Source organism: Kwoniella shivajii, chromosome 8 (genome assembly GCF_035658355.1).
Source record: "Kwoniella shivajii chromosome 8, complete sequence".
NCBI lineage: Eukaryota > Fungi > Basidiomycota > Tremellomycetes > Tremellales > Cryptococcaceae > Kwoniella > Kwoniella shivajii.
In genome coordinates, this window is record NC_085915.1 from 1,107,308 (window position 1) to 1,125,598 (window position 18,291).

General features: G+C 41.6%; 6 protein-coding genes across 6 annotated transcripts; 2 read left to right on the top strand and 4 right to left on the bottom strand.

Annotated features, from left to right (window-relative positions):
- Nucleotides 1–43: 43 nt before the first annotated feature.
- Nucleotides 44–4,613, bottom strand: IL334_006152 (uncharacterized protein; the record flags this gene model as incomplete). The annotated part of the gene is made up of 16 exons (XM_062937856.1): nt 44–897; nt 962–1,124; nt 1,180–1,302; nt 1,370–1,627; nt 1,686–1,832; nt 1,889–2,144; nt 2,212–2,357; nt 2,410–2,460; nt 2,515–2,756; nt 2,843–2,933; nt 3,009–3,113; nt 3,178–3,294; nt 3,382–3,552; nt 3,664–3,787; nt 3,915–4,113; nt 4,229–4,613. The coding sequence occupies 16 exons, from the start codon at nt 4,611–4,613 to the stop codon at nt 44–46; spliced, it is 3,432 nt and encodes a 1,143-aa protein (XP_062793907.1).
- A 402-nt stretch (nt 4,614–5,015) lies between these two features.
- IL334_006153 (uncharacterized protein) lies at nt 5,016–7,968 on the bottom strand (the record flags this gene model as incomplete). The annotated part of the gene is made up of 16 exons (XM_062937857.1): nt 5,016–5,138; nt 5,215–5,237; nt 5,291–5,357; nt 5,433–5,604; nt 5,685–5,748; nt 5,854–5,929; nt 6,029–6,085; nt 6,154–6,193; nt 6,278–6,356; nt 6,424–6,456; nt 6,562–6,777; nt 6,911–7,082; nt 7,182–7,272; nt 7,340–7,417; nt 7,501–7,701; nt 7,778–7,968. 16 exons carry the CDS (start codon nt 7,966–7,968, stop codon nt 5,016–5,018), a joined length of 1,683 nt encoding a protein of 560 aa, XP_062793908.1.
- Nucleotides 7,969–8,846: 878 nt separating this feature from the next.
- Nucleotides 8,847–10,041, bottom strand: IL334_006154 (uncharacterized protein; the record flags this gene model as incomplete). Its single annotated transcript, XM_062937858.1, has 5 exons — nt 8,847–8,955; nt 9,087–9,509; nt 9,597–9,732; nt 9,877–9,942; nt 10,023–10,041. 5 exons carry the CDS (start codon nt 10,039–10,041, stop codon nt 8,847–8,849), a joined length of 753 nt encoding a protein of 250 aa, XP_062793909.1.
- A 583-nt stretch (nt 10,042–10,624) lies between these two features.
- IL334_006155 (uncharacterized protein) lies at nt 10,625–11,499 on the top strand (the record flags this gene model as incomplete). Its single annotated transcript, XM_062937859.1, has 2 exons — nt 10,625–11,076; nt 11,178–11,499. 2 exons carry the CDS (start codon nt 10,625–10,627, stop codon nt 11,497–11,499), a joined length of 774 nt encoding a protein of 257 aa, XP_062793910.1.
- Nucleotides 11,500–11,730: 231 nt separating this feature from the next.
- On the bottom strand, nt 11,731–14,490 carry IL334_006156 (uncharacterized protein; the record flags this gene model as incomplete). The annotated part of the gene is made up of 11 exons (XM_062937860.1): nt 11,731–12,031; nt 12,108–12,627; nt 12,688–12,842; nt 12,910–13,157; nt 13,218–13,315; nt 13,375–13,448; nt 13,519–13,643; nt 13,702–13,802; nt 13,876–14,101; nt 14,204–14,244; nt 14,382–14,490. The coding sequence occupies 11 exons, from the start codon at nt 14,488–14,490 to the stop codon at nt 11,731–11,733; spliced, it is 1,998 nt and encodes a 665-aa protein (XP_062793911.1).
- A 763-nt stretch (nt 14,491–15,253) lies between these two features.
- On the top strand, nt 15,254–17,899 carry IL334_006157 (uncharacterized protein; the record flags this gene model as incomplete). Its single annotated transcript, XM_062937861.1, has 7 exons — nt 15,254–15,330; nt 15,430–15,611; nt 15,711–15,916; nt 16,009–16,936; nt 17,003–17,428; nt 17,539–17,600; nt 17,657–17,899. 7 exons carry the CDS (start codon nt 15,254–15,256, stop codon nt 17,897–17,899), a joined length of 2,124 nt encoding a protein of 707 aa, XP_062793912.1.
- Between the last annotated feature and the right edge of the window lie 392 nt (nt 17,900–18,291).

Sequence of the window (18,291 nt, forward strand, 5' to 3'; positions counted from 1 at the left end):
GCACAACATATCAGGCTATACAATCGTACGTATTGCCATCGAATCACTCATCTTCTTCATCAGAGTCCACTATTCTCTTGATCTTCCCCATCACTCTAGCGGTAGGTGGGGGTGTATCCCCATCACTATCTACAGGTCTGCTCGGTGCTAATGATGTTCTTTTATTTCTCGGTACATCTTCATCGCTTCCATCGTCACTGTCCATTCCTGCGTCTTGATGGTCTGATCCATCAAGGAACTGTGATGATAGCGGAAGTGATAATCTGCCCATATCTTCATTCTCACTACCTGATTCCATCTGTTCAACTTGATTTCCGTTTCCTTTTCCTTTTCCCCTTTTCCTCTTCTTCGATCCAGTCTTTCGCATCACATTACCTTGTTCTTCAGCTAATTTCTTCATTTCAATCCTCAATTCTTCTTCTCTCTCGAAGAATCTCCTAGTATTTTCAGGATCTTCATCATCTGAATCTTCTATGAAAGCGGCAGACTTGAAAGTTTGCATTTCTGCTGCTTTTTGCTTTCTCTGTCTCTTCTGTTTAACTTTTTTCACTAATTCCCCAGTTTCTGAATCTAATTCCATCTCTGATAATGACGGTGATCTTCTTCTTCTAGGTGGCCGCGTACGTCGCATCAAGGATTTAGGGTCTTCGGTCAAAGAAGGTGGTGATATCAGATATTGCTTTAAAGCTCCTAATGAGGTCGAAAGTGACGAAGGTAACACTGAAGGCGGGATGAACCATTTCGTTGTTTCTTCCTTCTCATTTGAGGTTATAGTATCATCTGAAATAGGCAAATCGGCTGGATGAACCATATCAAAAGACAACAGTCGAAGCATCAATCTGAGATGTGAATCCTTGGTGACTGCACTTTTCTGCAAGTCCGTTGAGGGGTCAAGATCTGTACCGTTTTATGTCAGCTTTGCGATCTCCACACTTTTCCTTGCTTTCTATACCTGACTCACCATGTTGAACAAACTTCTCGCGGGCAGCTGTACTCGGTCCAGAAAAATTCCTGGCTCGAGTGTCTTCATCATCCTCACTGTCCTCTGCCTGCTGAAGGGCCGCATCTTCTCCATCCACAGAAATGACGATCTCTGTCCTTGCTGCCAGGGTCACTTCGAGTACCTATATGTGTGAAACCGCGTCAGAATACTGTAATTATGCTGCGAACGCAACATACCTCTATGATCCACCTGATCAGTTCCTCGTGGCCTTCTTTCAGTATGATTGCCACTACAATTTCCATCTGTTGACTCCAACTTAACTTCTTGTTCTTCTTAAATTCAATTTCAGCTTGACCCATCTATGGTTATCATCACAATATCAGCTTATATTCTTTACGTATGGCTTTACGTATGGCTTTAACTGACTTGTTCTTTCATCCTGTTTCTTTGGCCGCCCATACCATCATCAGACTCATCATCAGATTTGTAACTGCTAATTTCCTTCCATTTACTTCTTGATTTACTTCCAAATGCTTCAACGATCAAGAATGGATCTTCAGCTACTCGTTTGAAGAATTTCCGCAGGATAAAGCTTATTAGTTGAGAGAGATCTTTCGAAGAATCCGCTTTTGGTAGCGTGTGCGCTGAATCAAGTATCTTTCGAAACAGATTGAGAGTCGACACCTAAACATAAAGCACATGAGTTAAGAGGTATCGACTACTTACACGCTCGAGACCTCACTTTGAAATATAATCCTTCTGCTTGAGCTTTGATCACTTGTCGATGCATTAAACCTACAACTCTTTTCATCTGTTCGGGATCATCGAATTCCTGAGATCGAGCAAGGTATGAAAGAAGTGTATTGGTTACAGGTTCTTGAGCGAATCTCTGACCATAAGCAGAACTTGTTAATCCACATCCTTTACGATATATTGTCAACTTACTTTTTCGAAAGATTTGAAAGTGAAAGCATGTTCAGCATAACTAGGCGCTTCTTGATCAGGCTGTAAAACTTCTTCCTCCTCATTTCCATATTCTTCCGGCATACCATTCGCAGTTGGATCCATGAGATTTTCAGCTTCCTTTCGCTTCTTTCTTGCTGCTTTCTTTTTACGTATGAACATAAATGCTTTGTTTTTCGAGAATTTCTCTAGCATTCGCAGCAGCACATAGGCGAAGTGGACTACCGAATCAAGGTACCTGCATTATTAGATCGCCTGTCAGCTGAACCCGACACTTGATCGCACAACTGCTCAAATTAGCTTACGCAACAGATTGATCCTTATATTGTGATATAACCGAAAGCGAAGAGTCGAGGATATCACCGTTATAGTAAAGGTTATTTTGCACAATCTCAGCCACTTCGATGTCCTCTTCTTCTGCCGACGTTACCATCGCGTCGAGGAGCAACAGCTAAGACAGACGGTTAGCTGATTTTGGGTATTCTTCGCACAGTGGAACTCACCACCTGAGTGAAGCAGTCTAAACTAGCTTGCAACTCTGTCCAAGCCGGTGGCTATAAGAAGTGGTTAGTATGTATGACCTGATCAATTCGGCACATCACATTTACCTTGTCGTCCATTGAGCTCTTCATTCTCGAGAACAGCCATCTGATGGAATCCATCTCCGCCATTTCTGCCACCAACCCTAGTGACAGTTCATGCTGTTTTAGACCCTTTTCTTCCTCTTTATGCCGAAGAGTGAGCAGATACTCGATAAAGTATCGGGTCAAGAAGAACGTTCGAACGTTGTCTGTCGGCCGAATTTTACTTCGCTCCATTCGAATATCTCGAAGGATCGAACTGAAGAAAGCTAAATGAAAAGTGAGCAAGATGATGTATTTTACAGCTGTGGTGATTTGAAAGTGGTTCAAAAGTCTCAAGAGTCAAAAGACCTACTATTGAAGCACGATTCTATGAAAGATTTAGCTAGAGATTGTAGAGCTCGCATAGCATCTGGACTGAAATCGATAATTAAAGTGAGTTCGTCCTGTGTATTTTATCGTAAGCAGGAGTTGATCACATTGCAGAACCGTGGAGTCGGGGGTTGGAAATCGAGACCTACAACTTTCTTTGTCTTCTGAGCTCGTTTTCTTTTAACTTCATCCAAGATTTTACCAGCATTTGCACTGATAGCATTCTGTTTGTGTAAAATCACTTTTTGTTCGCCCTGTTTTCGCGGTCAAATGATCGTCCATAAGCAGCTGCATCAGGTCTGGGTTTCAAAGACTTACAGCCCTGACAGCTACCGTAGTCCCAAACCTCGAATGTCTGGTCATACCAACTTTAGAAACTAAAGCTTTTTGTCTTTTCTCTGCGTCAAGCAATTTCGATAGGTTTTCTAGTGGAGCCTGGGATTTATGTCAATACAGTTTCCCAGGCCACTCATATCGTTTTAAACCCAGTGATATTTGAGGTAATGAGACTTAATGACTTACTCTAGCCTGATCTTGTCCTAAATCTTTAGGTTTGACAGATCTAAATATCAGATGTAATATATCCAATACTAAGACGTTGAAAGGATTGAAATCTGATTTATCCGCACATGAAGCTAAAGTGAGAATCAGTTGGAAGTATGTGAGTTTGTTTAGTTGTAGGATGAGGGTTGACTAGAAGAAATGAGCTGGTATCAGTCAATTGTTCTTCGAGTTTTCGGCGGGAAGGTATGGTGACACGTCTGAGATCCAGACTGAAAATGAATCATAGAATATTGGGCTTACCTGTAAATGTGCAAACTCCTCTTTTTCACCAACTGCAGTCCCCTCAGCTACTACATCTTTGATAGCTAGTAGATTCCTTATGACATGTAAACCTAATGAGATGATTCGTTCATCTTTTTCGTCTCTACAAGTAACGAACAGAACAAAGCCTTATCATCAGCATGTTCTTCAACGATGATTTCACTAGCTTTGTCGTCCGAGGGTCGACTCAACGTGCACGAGAGAAGAAATGGTAATTTTTTTCAACTCACTTCCTAGGTTTTGCTAAACTTGGTAACATCAAAGCTAATAAACATCTTAAAGGTGAACTTGACTGTAGTATCAAAGCTTTATATTCTAATTGAGCTCTTAACAAACTTGCATAATCCGTAATGACATTTGGTTCATCTTCCATTTCTTTTAATTCTGATGTAACATCAATTGGCCATGTCAAAGCTGCGATGAGATCACCTAAACGACGAAAACCGCATTGGCAATTGAAATCAGCTTCTGTCGTTCATCCAACTTGACTCGCTGTGATTGACTGATCGAGTATTGGGATCATGTGAGATTGAACAGGACTTACAAGCTACAAGAGAAACTTTTCTACCCCAATCACCTCTATCCGTACATTCAACCAAGAGAGCGACTAACTCTCTCATTAATCCAGCTTTAGCCATACATCTCGCAACCGTCCTCTCGTCATCTTCATCATCTTTTCTCCATAATTTCTTCAGGTCTTTTAGTACTCCTAGTACACTATCACCTGGTCTATAAACAGTTTCGTATTTCCCCGATCCAGGTGATGTTTCAATCTCTTCATATCCACCTAAAGCAGCTACTAATGATTGAACGGCAGGTAAGAAGATCAGTGTCCGGTCGATGGGTTCATCGATTAACGATGGTGATAATCGATCATGATATGGGTCGGGCGAATCTCCTTCTCGAGTTGGAGAGAACGTGAAACTCATTTCGTACAGCTAGAGAGATGACTGCCAATATCGATCAAGCGAAACAGTCTCTCTCCCAGCCTATTATTGCAAGGTGGTCTGAACGGTTTGCGACGATGCTCATCAACAAAAGTCAAAAAGCCAGAACATGGAATTTCCATTTTGACGCGTCGTATATGAATATATTGCGATTTTACAAACGCGTAAAAATCAAATGAACAGAGGTGGACATCACCGAGTCATGCTTTTTCATGTTATCATGCTATCTATAATGCCCTTCTTTGAATATCAGAAATGTGATTATTTCCTTTCCAACCTAGGCAAGGCAATGTATGAGACACCGTTCGTTGACAGGCCAGAGAGACTCGTCCTGCGTTCTAGTCTCACACAACGTGTAAGATTTTAGCCACCACCTGGCGCAATCTACCCCTTCCTTGCCGACCTTTCCTCTTTGAACTGAGCGACCCATTCTTGAACGAAAGATTTCTCAAGCTCATGTACATCTTTTATACGGTGAGGTTCTTGAGAGTGATCTTCAAGGCCGTTCTATTATCGATGAAAGTGTATCAGCTAAACGCGGGAGTGTGATCCAAGACTCTATGTCAACGGGGAATGTACTCACTTCATCGTAATGATGCACACCGTCTAATGCAGTTGATCAGCTCTGTCAAACCAACTACTTTCGAGTGTTCACTTACCAAAGATCAAGTGGACAGGTTTTGATACTGAGCTTTTTCTTCTCGGTGCCCAGTCGCTTTGAGGTGTCTATATTCCCAAGCAGGTTCCTGTTAGTATTGGCCATACTTTATCATTGAACTACAGATAAGAGAGTCAGCTTACCATAGGTCTCCAAGGATCTCTGTCACCGTCTATGAATGCCAATCGTTCATATTCAAGTTCGTAGTCGCCTCTCTGGTTCACTTCTTCCACATCTGGCCATCGCGGAACGGAGAAGTGCTTGCCTGCAGGGAAAGCTTGACGACATATTTTCGAGGTGTATTCGAGGGTTAGTCTAAGAAGGGAGATGTCAGGTCAGCTTATGTCTGATAATCGAGCCATGTCTTGCAAAATATATCAGAGGTTATAAGTTACTTGTTCGATAATATCCTTGGTCCTTCGAGTGGCGCAGGTTGGAAGTAACCCCACTGAGTACAGACTGAATTTTGCAAATAGAGTCAGCATTAAGCGCATAACCTCACACAAGTCCAGCTCGGTGAGAATGTCATTCTTCCCCATCATCTATTTTTCAAATCTTACTGACCTTGGAAGATCCACAATCTCCAGGTTTGTTCCAAATCCGTTTCCCTAAATTTGGAATCTTGGGAAGTACCGAAACACTATATTGTATGGAAGTCAACTTCGATCCTCAGACGTCCAGTCTCCAGCTTCACTCCATTAGCTTCTCTGGAGTGAATCCAAGAAGAGCTTTACCTTACCTCTTCTATGTCGGACGCAGGTTTTCCTTCTGATCTAGGACATCTAGAGACCGTCCCCTATCATCATCCGATCGTGAGTCAGCCCTCTACTCCGCTTATCAGGTATAGCTGTAGAATGAACATACAACTTTGATGTAATTACCGTAGTTCACTATAGAAGCTGGTCTGATTGTGTGATCGTGACCATCAGCACATTGAGATTCGTGTTGCTCGAGCCTGACTTTGTGAATGTCGGTGAACAAGACTTACATTTTGAATAACCCGATTTTACTACCTGCACCACCAGCAGTCAAAGCATCACAAAAGTCGTAAAAAGCATTTGAGCCAACTATATCAAACAAACACCATCAGTGAAAAGATCTTTGACTTCTGAAATTTGATACGATGATAGATACCTTTCGGGTCCCAATTCTTAGCTTGCCAATAACCTGTTTGTTTGTCCTGTATTATCAGCTTCTAAGCCTTTTGCATTTTTTTTTTTCGATTTGTGTCTAGACTTGTCGACACGGTGTGATGCATGGAAAGGGACTCACCTAATGGACCGGAAATGACATCTGCGAAATCCTCATTACTGACTAATTCCTCCAAGCCGAATAAGCCTTTTAACCATTTCGGTACAGGTTCAGGTTGATCAAGTAAATGATCAATGGTTATTATATCTTTTTGAAGGATTGAAATACATTCTTCTGGTGCGTAACGTTGGATTGGATCGTAATATTGTGGAAAATCAATCTGGGCATGAGTGACGGCTGAGATTTAACATGAGTAACAAGTCATCCATACGATCGGCGGTCGTAAAGCCTCGCAAGGGCAGTTTCTCCTTTACGTATGAGTTTCGCGGATGGTGTACACCAAGAAGGGAAGGGGGCTTATAACACTTACCACTACTAGCTATAGCACCCCAAACTAAATGAGGGTATTCCTTTCTCATATGAGCAGCTCTTGCGCCTGCGTATGATCCTCCATAGTATATCCACGCTGTATTGTCTGGGTGAAGAGCGTCATCACTCGATAGCGAGAGGACCGATTGAGGAGCTTTGAAATGTTCGATGAACTGGAGATTCCATCTTCAGTATGAATGCACCGGGTACCCTCCCCCAAGTGAAGATATAGCGGAAGATTCTAAAAATCATGAGGACTAAGTGATACTCACATATGCTGAATCTTCTAGTGCTTCTTTGTTATTCAGAAACCTCAGATCATCTGTAGAGAATGAAGAAACAGGTACTGAATCACCATAATATCTATTTCGCATGGTGCGATCCAGCCTTAGCATATAGTTTACTTTTCATGACAACCTCAAAAGCTTACCGATGCTCAAGTACAATCCCAATTCCCCCGGTTGCGTTACTCAGTATCTGTAAGATTCCTTTCTCGAGAAATGGAACTCTGTTATCATTCATCAGTCCGATCTCCTGATTATCCACCCCGTCATAGGCCGAATCCTGCTTCAGAGAAAAGAGGGAACTTACCTATCTTGTCCGCTCGTTTCGCCTCCATCTAGTAGAAAGACAGGTCCACCATCTTTATAATAGCTTGCATCAATCCAGTATCTTTGACAGAAAGTACCATTGACACTATCATCGAAATGACTTATCCGTTGAGGGAAACAATGTGCTTCGTACAACGATTTAGGGTTGGATTGGAATGATTGTTGAGATCGAGATGAATCACTATTCTTCCACCGCAGATCAGCTTATGAAACAGGGTAGGCAAGAGCGGCAAGAGCTCTTTCGATCAGGAGCTGACCTTGATCCTCTAATGAGGGAGGCTTGTTCATCTTTGACTTTCTGATCCTTCAACAATGATTTCCATAATCCGATCTGTGGTCTACCATTCAATAGCAGTTGACGATGTGTTTCTGGATCTAAGGTTGTTTTCCCCAGTGCGGCAGTAACGACCAGCAAGTTCAGAGCCAGTAGGACTGTGAACGATACCATGGTATCTATTGCAGATCTACAGCTTTGAGAGTATGAAGCCTGTTCCCAATGTCTCATGAAGTGTGGATAATCAACAACATTCGACATCTCATCATGCAGCATATGAGGTTAATCCGGATATGAGCGATCCGAACACACGTGGAAAATCATACATATGAAATTTCAACCAAATTCTCCTAATTTTGACGTTTTATAAAGAATGAAATGCATTTCTATATTTTATACAATAAGATGATATAATGTATCATAAAACCTTCCATTCTCGTTTCTCTATTCTGTTAGAATACTAACGAGGCCCCGACCAAACGGTGGAAAATCTTGATGAACCTCCGTTCTTGAAATGAAGAAGGGAGACGTACTTTATTCTGAGCTCTTCCGAGCACCTAACTTGTCGTAGGAAGTAGACAGCCAAGCGACTCTGTGGAAAAATAAAAGATTTCATCAGCATATCATTCCTCATTACCGTTCTCATGCTGAAGGTGGAAAATCAGAGGTCGTAGATTACTGACCTATAAGGAAAAGTTCTATGGAGAAAAAAGAGAAAGAAGGAAGAAAGTTGATCAATGAATTTTGGGTTGTTTGGAGCTGGGGTGTTGGTGTACGGCGTGGTACGGTGAAGAATTGGGCTCGAGTGCGTACAGCGGATTTATCATTTGTGGCACTTTTATCGACTTTGTCCCGTCCATCCCCCACTTTGTTTGGTTCCTTATTGAATGGTCACTTTCGCGCATTATCGTGCAGTAATCACTGGTTGGTAGCTTGAGCAGTCTTTGATCAACGGGATGGCAGGATGGATGCACTCGAGTCTCATAGCTAATCGCGAAATGCATACACTCTATAACATACAAAAGGAAAACAGGATATCCTCTTCCTCCAGTCTAGTGTCCAGAATGAGTTGAACCGAATCTGCCGAATAACATCTCACCCACACCACTACCTACAACCACGGATATGATCCACCATATATTGAATGTCATGACAACCAGCCTATCGATGGATGACCAGCGTCAATTACCATTTCTCTCGCACGATCTTCAGAGTGACAAATCAGGGGAAGGGAAGTAAGATAGTAGGATGCACAACTTAACATGTTTATAAACGAAAACACACACACTCACATCAATAAATAATGAATCAAAACCTGTAAAGCTTGTAATAAACCTCTTGGAAGATCAACGGCCCATGTGAATGGTCTACTCCATCTACCTTCTCTTCCAGGATCCAAACCTTTCCTAACGGCTTTAGGTAAATGACTGAAATTCTCCATTTCTTCGTCCTGTTCTTTCTGTTTGTCTTTACTGGTCAGATCGGGTGAATAGGAAGGTGCTGATCCTGATGATGATCCATTATAGGTCGATATTGGCTCATTGATAGTAGCGTCAAGTTGGTCCATTCCAGAATGTGAAGAAGCGTTATGATTATATAACTCTTTTTCATTGGTTGATCGACGGGATATCAACGTTGAAGGTAAAGGTAAGGAAGATGAATTTCCAGAAGAAGGTATTGTACCATTTGAAGTAGGTCTACTATAACCTATTTGACTATTTGTTTCATGCAAATCAGATCGGTATTGATTCGGTAAGCCAATAGCCCCTGTAATTACCATGAGAGACGTTCACTTCACTCACCCCTTCCTCCACGAAGCATCACAGGCTCTCCTAAAAGCGACAAGATATCTTTCGAATATAGCAAAGAGGAATAATCCTATACATACTCCAACTGTAGCTCCTGCAGAAGTAGGCATCCACGATGCGAACCATAGCACTAATGGTAGTAAGTGAATAAAGGATAGTTTGAAGAGAATCAGAGTGGCGTGAGATGAACCGATAAGGTGAATTGACGATGAAACCTTGTCAGTCGCAATTCATCTCAACTATTCTGAGATACGACGGGTAGAAATATGCTCACTGTCCGTCCCTATAGATCCGTGGAAATACATCTTCATATCCATCGAGCCCGTTCCTGTTGATGACACTAATCATCGAAATCGAATGAATTGATTAGTCCAGAGGTATGGAAATGGTAAACAATCAGGCAGATTATTGATGACTTACTATCATCCATCCCTGCCATCGAATCATGACTCACTGGAAGACTTGTCAGCTCATGCCATAAGATGGTGATTGAGCTCACTATTGTATGTTCTGTTGTGTTTCTGGGTATATATGAGTCACTGTAATCCTGGATATATCGATTACAGGGTTAACAGATTATTGGTTTTAGATTCGGTTATTCAGTTTCAGTGACACTGTTGGTTCGAGTGTCGTTGTATGTTCCAGTTAGTTGTCGTTGTTCATGCACAGCTGAAGAGTGAGGAGAGGATGAGTAGTAGAATTCAGCGTTTCGTTGCAATCTATTTATGGCAACTTCAGAACCGATCATCGCAGTCATATCTTATTGATGCAGCCCACATTGGAATGGAGAATTATATCATGACGTCCTCACTATTCTGTTTTGGTGAGTTCATTGGTGTAGAAACGAGAGAATGAGGAAGATGTTATTGATAATAATGTTGATGTTGAATTTGGATCAATGAATTCGGCTTAGATCCAGACACGAACAGTTCAGAGAACACGTTATCCCTCAGACTGGACAGCAAAAACAAATTAATTTACATAGCAAACACCTCAACTACTAAGCCAAACACAGGACGAGAATGACAACAACCTCATCACTCGAACCAACTTTATACACCTTGTTACCCCCTTCATTTCACTCTTCATTTTCATCCCATCTCTCTCTCCAATCCATCCATGCCGAATCATTCCATATAGTGGATAGGATATATACCACTTCCAATCCTGTTATCCAAGGTCAACTCCGTAATCTCCGATTCCGATCAAGACTCCTCCATGTCTCCTCAAATTGTTCTCAATTAGATTTCAAGCGGACGGGAAAAGGGAAAGGGAAAGGGAAGGAAGAAGAGCAAGTATCAATAGGAAAAGAAGGAGGGAAAGGGTTTTGGATACATAATTTGTCATACGTTTCAGCACCTCTAAGAGGTCAAGAATATTCTCAAACTTCTACTAGAGCAGTCATTGGTATTGATATTCTAAGTATGGAAGACGAAGATGATATTGAAGATTTTATCAATAGTTTAGGTTTCGAGTGAGTCCTTTCTCCTTGAACTAACCTCGTCCTTTCGGCTCTAGATTTGCCCTGGGTCTTTCAAGCTTGAAGCTTACCACAATCAATCATGATCATGGTAGTCATTCACACAGTTACTCAATGACCGGAACGTTATTTCACATACCTTTACCCCTTCCCACTTCCAATCCAATAACGATTCAAATATCCATAACCCACTTAACACGGATACCGAAAACAACCTCATCTTCAACTACCCTTACGTCCGAGATCACATCTCCGAGATCAAAAGAACCATGGTTAGTCCAAATATACCCCTCAAGACCTGTAAACGCAGTTCCACAACCTGGTGATGTAAGTTACGCTCAATTGGTAGAGATCATGAATGATCTCATAAGTAGGATAGGTGTACAAGGTCTGGAATGGTCTACCGCTGGACGGTGATCATCATTTTCGGAATGATTGGAAGAGATATGAAGGATATAGAGAAACAGAGTGTTCATGTATATGCCGTTTCTCTGTCCAACATCAATTCATATTGTCATGTTGCTTACCCGAAATCTCCGCTTTTGTTGTAACTTCTGTAGGTATGGTATGAACCTATGCATTCAAGCCTGATGTATACTACAACCTCATATATGAATATGTACTTCCTTCTGAACGATTTAAGTATCCTTATAAGATCTCAAAATCATCATCGTCGTTCTCAACTACCTCCACTTTCCTCCTCTTCACTGCTTGTTCCTCCTCAGCAGTAAGATCCTTGACGTCCCCGTCGTCGGGAGCAGATCTCTTGATTCCTGTGCTTGTGCTACTGGATACTGGGACTGTTTCAGCAGTGGAAGCAGCTGGAGGTGGTATTGAATCAAGTAATATAGGTTCTTCTGATGGTTCCCTCTGTATAGGCGCAGGAGGAGCAAGTGTAATTTTAGGTGGTGCCGAAAGTAAAGAATATGAGGTGGATGATTGAGGATCACTGAATTGAAATATTTCAAACGGCATCAGCTTCACGATCTGCGTAGAAGAGGGTCGCGAACTGGACATTCACTCACCTCTCACAAATGCAGAAATGCACGGGTCTCCATTTACCTTCCTCATCTCTTACAGTCAACATTTTCCCTCTTTTGACATCTAAGTCATCTAAGGTTCTTCCGTAATTATCATCAAAATCAGGATCAGCCAACAATCTACCTCCTTCAAATATGGTCCATTCGACTTCCTCATCTTTTTCTTTATCTTCAAAGTTGGCTTCCCCAAGCCATGTCTTCACTATATCATTGACAAAGATACCTAAAGTACATTTCGATAAATCCACTTTGAGAGGTATATAGATATCTCGACACACTGAACATTTGGTATCTGCCCGTGATGGCAGAGAAAAACCTAACGGTTTGATTGGATCTGTACGTAAAAAAACATTTTTAATCGCTGGACCGGCGGATGACTCAGCTTCACCATTAGCATTAGAAGGCAGGGGAAGTTGTCGAAAAATGTTGAGTGACTGCATGACAATCAATCCTGCAATGATGGCGTTGGTAGTAGCAATAGCAGGGATGATGTTTCCAGCCATTTCTGTTCAGTCATATCAGCTTGGAAAGCTATCTTTTACATGTAATCCGTATAGATACTGACCTTTCACTTGAAATCTGGTTTTGTTCGCTATCCCGTACGCTGTTGCTCTGAGATTAGCTGTAGCTAGAACGAAATCGAGAGTATCGTCATCGTCTTTGTCAAAAGCCAGTGAGACATCAGGGTATGCGATAGAACGAGCTGCTAATCGCTTGCAGCTATGTCAAGCAAGATTCAGAGGTCAGCTGCCTGTATCAAAGTCAGTTGAACTTCAGCTGTACTGACCTGTCAATGAACAATTCCAAATTCTCCTTCAATGTCAACTCCCGTTGATCCTTCAAACCCTCCTTCGCATTGCTTCCGTTGGCCGATGTTTGACCATTCGGTTGTTGAGGAGCAGAGTGACGAAGAGGAGGTGTTTCGAAGCTCCCATTTATGATAGAGTCGTACTCGAGAGGAACAGGCTTCACCCTACCCTCCTTCTTCCACATATCCTCCATGGCAAGAAGTCTGTTGATATCCTCGTTGAATACCTATAGGGGGTTGAGTCAGCTAATACTAATAGCAAGATACGCATCAGGAGCTGGACATACTTTCTGAAATACCTTCACTGGACCGTTCTCTTCACCCAGATTCTTTCTTACTTCTCGGAAAGCAACAGCTTCTTTCTTGAGATTCTCTATTTCCTCGGCTAATATACTATCAGCTGTATTGCACGTTTAATTCATCGTGCATTTCTTCCTGACTCACCATTCTCTCCTCCTGCTTTCGCTTTGTCCAATTCTTCAGTATCCATGTCTTCGTCATCTTCGCCGAAGAGTTTCCTATGAAAACGATGATTCCGTCAGCTGACAATACGAGCGGATCGGTGGACATCTTGGTATGACAGCTTACCCGAAAAGATACGTCTTTCCCCATACGATACAATGTATTGGTTCTGAAGGAGTGGATCTGATAGTGCAGACAGGGAACGATTTAGGTGCAGGTTTCGGTACACAATCGAAACATTCCGTTTTGTCCTAATCATCTCAAGAATATCAGTCAAATTACCAAATTTGTGACCAGCGTGAGACTTACTTTGATCATAGGGGTTACTTGACCTAAATAACCAGCAGTACCAGATTCGATTAAAGGGACATTCGCAGCTTGACAAAGTCTATTGACATGTCTTCTTGCATCTGTTTTGCAGAAGACATCAGCTCGGTTCTTCTCAGTCAGATGCAATGTAATAAGAACTAAAACTATGCGTACCCATATTGTCCAAAGCGTTCATTACTAGACCGAAACTTTTAATCCACTCAATATCATTTACACTATCTTTGACATTCCCATGTCTAGCATGTATCTCTATACCTGAAGAAGGGTTGAAGTGTCTCGCAGTGACAGCCGCTACTAATGCTTTAGGTTTCGATATATCTGGCTTTCGAAAAAGGAATTGTCGATTTAAATTCGATAAATCGATTGTGTCTAGATCGATCTAGAGAGCAGGAATTCATATAAGTGAGGTAGCTTACTTAGTAATTATCAAAGATATTCTGAGTGAAATTTCGATTCGCGGACTGGTTGGTGGTCAACTCACAATTTCTATATTTGCAAAACCGACCAACACTAGATTTTTCACTGAAACCATGGTAAAAGGAACATCTCGTCAGCTCATGATAGATAGCTTCTGATAATGAGATCTGCTGAACCAGACTTAATAGTAGGATTCCAACCTGAATGACTTGCCCGATAAGAGCATGGTCTGAATTACTCACACAGCTCACAGCCTATCCCACCTGCTCCCACTACCAATATCTTCGTCTCTCTTACTTTCTTATACAATTCCGGGCCGAGTAAAGCCTCGGTGTACGTTGATCGAGGCATTTTACTGCAAGTCAAAGTGTCTAATTTCTGGTCTAAAGCGATGGATAGAAGGTATCACGGAAGACTATGATGCAGTCGCGTCGTCGTCAGCCGTTTTGTTGGATCAAGAAGCAAAGGAGAGAGATGGAAAGGAAAGAGAAAGAAGGGTTGAATCGGTTTTCTCAAGTTCATTCAACCATGATCCTTTTTTGCATGGTGAAGGAAGTGATACAAAGGACGTACGCGAAGGGGTGCTACGCCGGGTCACGTGATCACCGTCTCATCCCAACAGGGGACAAAAGCTATCATAGTATTCTCAATGTGTCACTGGTCGGGTGTCATGTCATCTGTCATCCCCTATGAGGGCTGCTCTTGCATAAGTTGTCCTACCTGGATGTCGAAAAGAAAGAGAACTGAACTGAGTAGTCTTCTCACTTTTACATATGTCAACGATCCTGTCGCAATCTAGTACTACTGTAGGTGTGAAGAAGGAGATTCCTCTTAGTCGCGCGTCGCACAGACGGGAAATTCCATATTCATGTTAAAACCTAAAAGTGCTTTCACATTTCAAGGCAATTTATCATAAGTTTAGAAACACAAGCGTTCGACTCCGCCCCCGTACTGCATCCACTTTTGTTGTCAAATTAATCTATTATCATTTCAGTCCAAATACATCAACAAATGTTCATTCTTTCTTCCTTCTTTGGTTTCTTCGCATCACAACTGACATCTAATCTAATCTTATCTATCACCGCATCAATTTCGAAGCGTTCTTGATTCAAAGATGCCATCTGTCAAACCATGTCCTCGTTGTAGAGAGAATGGTGATGTGCAAGAGGATCCGAGTGCAGGTAATGTAGTGTACGTACGATGTCCTTTTTTTCTACCTTTTCCCCTTCGACCCAATCATCCTTCACCAGCTGATCCTTGTTTTTCTTGCTTGGTATTGATCCATGATAGGTGTCACACGTGTGGACAGATCGTGGAAGAAGGAACACTGGTGTCGGAAGTGGGATTTGCAGAAGGTTCAAATGGACGAATGCATGTTGCAGGTTCTTACATTAGTCATAATTCTACTGGATTTGCGAATGTCAGAAGTGGTTCAAAAGGTATACAGAACACTGAAGGTATTAAGACACAAGGTGAGTTCTTCTTCTTCTTTTCCTTTTGGGACTCGAAGTGGAATTGTATAGCATGGTGAGATCGATTGCTGATGGTGATTTATCAATGACTTGATATAGGTGCGAACAGAATTGATGGTGTAGCAAAGCAAATGCATATAAACAATCAAATCACACGACAAGCTAAAAGTATCTATTCCATTGCTGTTGACAATAAATTCAATAGAGGTAGAAGAACGGAATATATAGTGGCCAGCTGTTTATATTTAGCATGTAGGATAAATAAGGATTCTCACATGTTGATTGATTTCAGTGAAAGATTAAGTGTGAGTCATCAGCAGTTATTCCATGAACATATGGAGGGAGAGGAGTAAACTGATTTTTGATGTTTGATTTTCGATCCACAACTATCGTCCAGATCAACGTTTACGAATTAGGAGCTACCTATTTAAAACTTCGATCAATAATGAACTTGCCTCTTTCTCTGCCTGAAGTTGACCCTGCGATTTACAATCTACGATTCGCTCATAGATTGGATTTCGGCTCATCGGTCAATACGGTAGCGACTGATGCTTCAAGATTAGTCAGAAGGTTCAAGGCCGACTGGATGACACAAGGTAGACGCCCTGCTGGTGTTTGTGGTGCATGTCTAATCATCGCTGCGAGAATGTCAAATTTCTTAAGGACACCTGATGAAGTTGCTCAAGTCGTAAAAGTTCATCCTAATACAATAAAGAAAAGATTATTGGAATTCGCTCAAACTGATATGGCTAGGAAAACAGTTGCCGAGTGGAGAAATCTGACAGATGAAGACCTGGATAAACAGAGTGGATTTGAAAAACCTCCAATCGTGAAACAGAATGAAAGGAAACAAATTAAAATTGAAAGGCTAAAATCTCAACAACTTGACCTTTTAAATTCTCACGAAGATGACGATTCCGATGAGGAAGATGAGCTCGACGCTCAATCTAGAAAACGATTCAAGGGTAAAGAAAAGGAAGGTGATGATATCACTGGAGTAGTAGCTGCTGCCGCTCACGATATCCAAGATGAAGTAAATCCAGAAGATATACAAGTCGAAGAACAAGAAGAGGAAGATGATAACATGGACCCTATATCCCAAGCTGAATACGTACATGAATTAGAATCAGCGAGAGACAACCCTGAAGAATCAAAGGCGGACCGTTTGAGAGAAAGATCAGCCTTTATGAAACAAGTTAAAAGTTACCGAAACGCAGAAGTTGAAACAATATTAAATGATCCCGATTTGGAAATGCTAGCTTCAGATATAGAAGATCTCGATGATGATGATGACGATGATGATGATGATGATGATGAGGATGAAGGTCAAGATGAAACTATGGAACTGGGAGATGAAGAAGAGGAAAAAGAAGAAGGTGAAGGGGAAGTAGAAGGAGAACCTGCGACCCAATTAAGATCAATAACGAAAGAAGAAGCTGAATCAGGTAAACATAATGCCAGTGGTGGGGGTAGCACGAAAAAAGAATTCAATAATTGGGAAAATGAAGATGCCGTTCTAGGATATTTGCAAAAAGAATTGTTCAAAGGTGAAGAATTGTTGTATCAAGGAAAAAACATGACTGATCGTATTAAGATGTGGATTGGTGCAAGAGATCCGAAAGAATTACTAAGAGAACTTGAGGTTGTACAAAAAGCAAGATTGGAAAGGGAGAAACAAGCAAGAGTGAAAGAAAGTGAATTTAACGATTTAGATGATGATGAATTAGAGAATTGTTATCAGTTAGACGAAGATGAAAAGCAAGCACGAGCTAGAATGTGGCTGAGTACTAATGGCAAATGGTTGGACGAAGAAAAAAGTAAGTTGTTGTTGAGCCAACCATCTCATGTTCTAAAAGTACCTGGCTGGAAGCGAATGAGATCGCCTGTCTTATGTTACACTACTGAATTTTACCCTTGATCTTTGCAGTCCGACTAGAGAAACGAGAATTGGCGTTACGTGCTAAAGGGATTGATCCCTCCAAGCCCAAAGTGAGCTATACCAGCTATGTTGCTTCGATGTACCAAGTTAACGGGTTTATTTACAGCAGAAGAGGAAACGTGCTACACCCCATAAAGGACCTCATGTCACACACACAGCCGCTATCCAGACTTACACCAAACAGAAGCAATTCTCTTCTCGAATCAATTATAGTATATTGAACGCTCTCGGTATAGGGAAGAATGAAACTGCCGGCACAGATGGGTTGATGTCTATGGAAGATGAAAAGGGTGAAGATGATGAAGGCGGCTGGGATGAAAAAGGCGATGAGAATGATGAACCTTGGTAGATCTGATCCATTTCGTAATAGGGGGTTCCATGCTTTGCCTTTTTACGTTGTGTATATCATTGCCGGGATAACGACGATTATGACTAAGGAGACTCTGGTCTCTATGTGAAATTAGGTATGTTAGAATAGATATGAATTTATGATTCTCATGCTCCCTTAAAGTCATTTGATTGTGGTCGACATCGTGTCGTTCCATCGATGGAAGCATTGATTCTATATCGAGCCAACCGTAAGTCGCAACCGGGAAGACCGACCATGCTCATTAGTCATACCTGCAGTCATGTGCAACTGTAACATAGTCTAAACGCAGCGAGCCACGGGATAATGACATATCTTTTCCTGAAAATTCCATTTGACTAATTTAAATCGTATAAAATTTATAAAACTAAAAT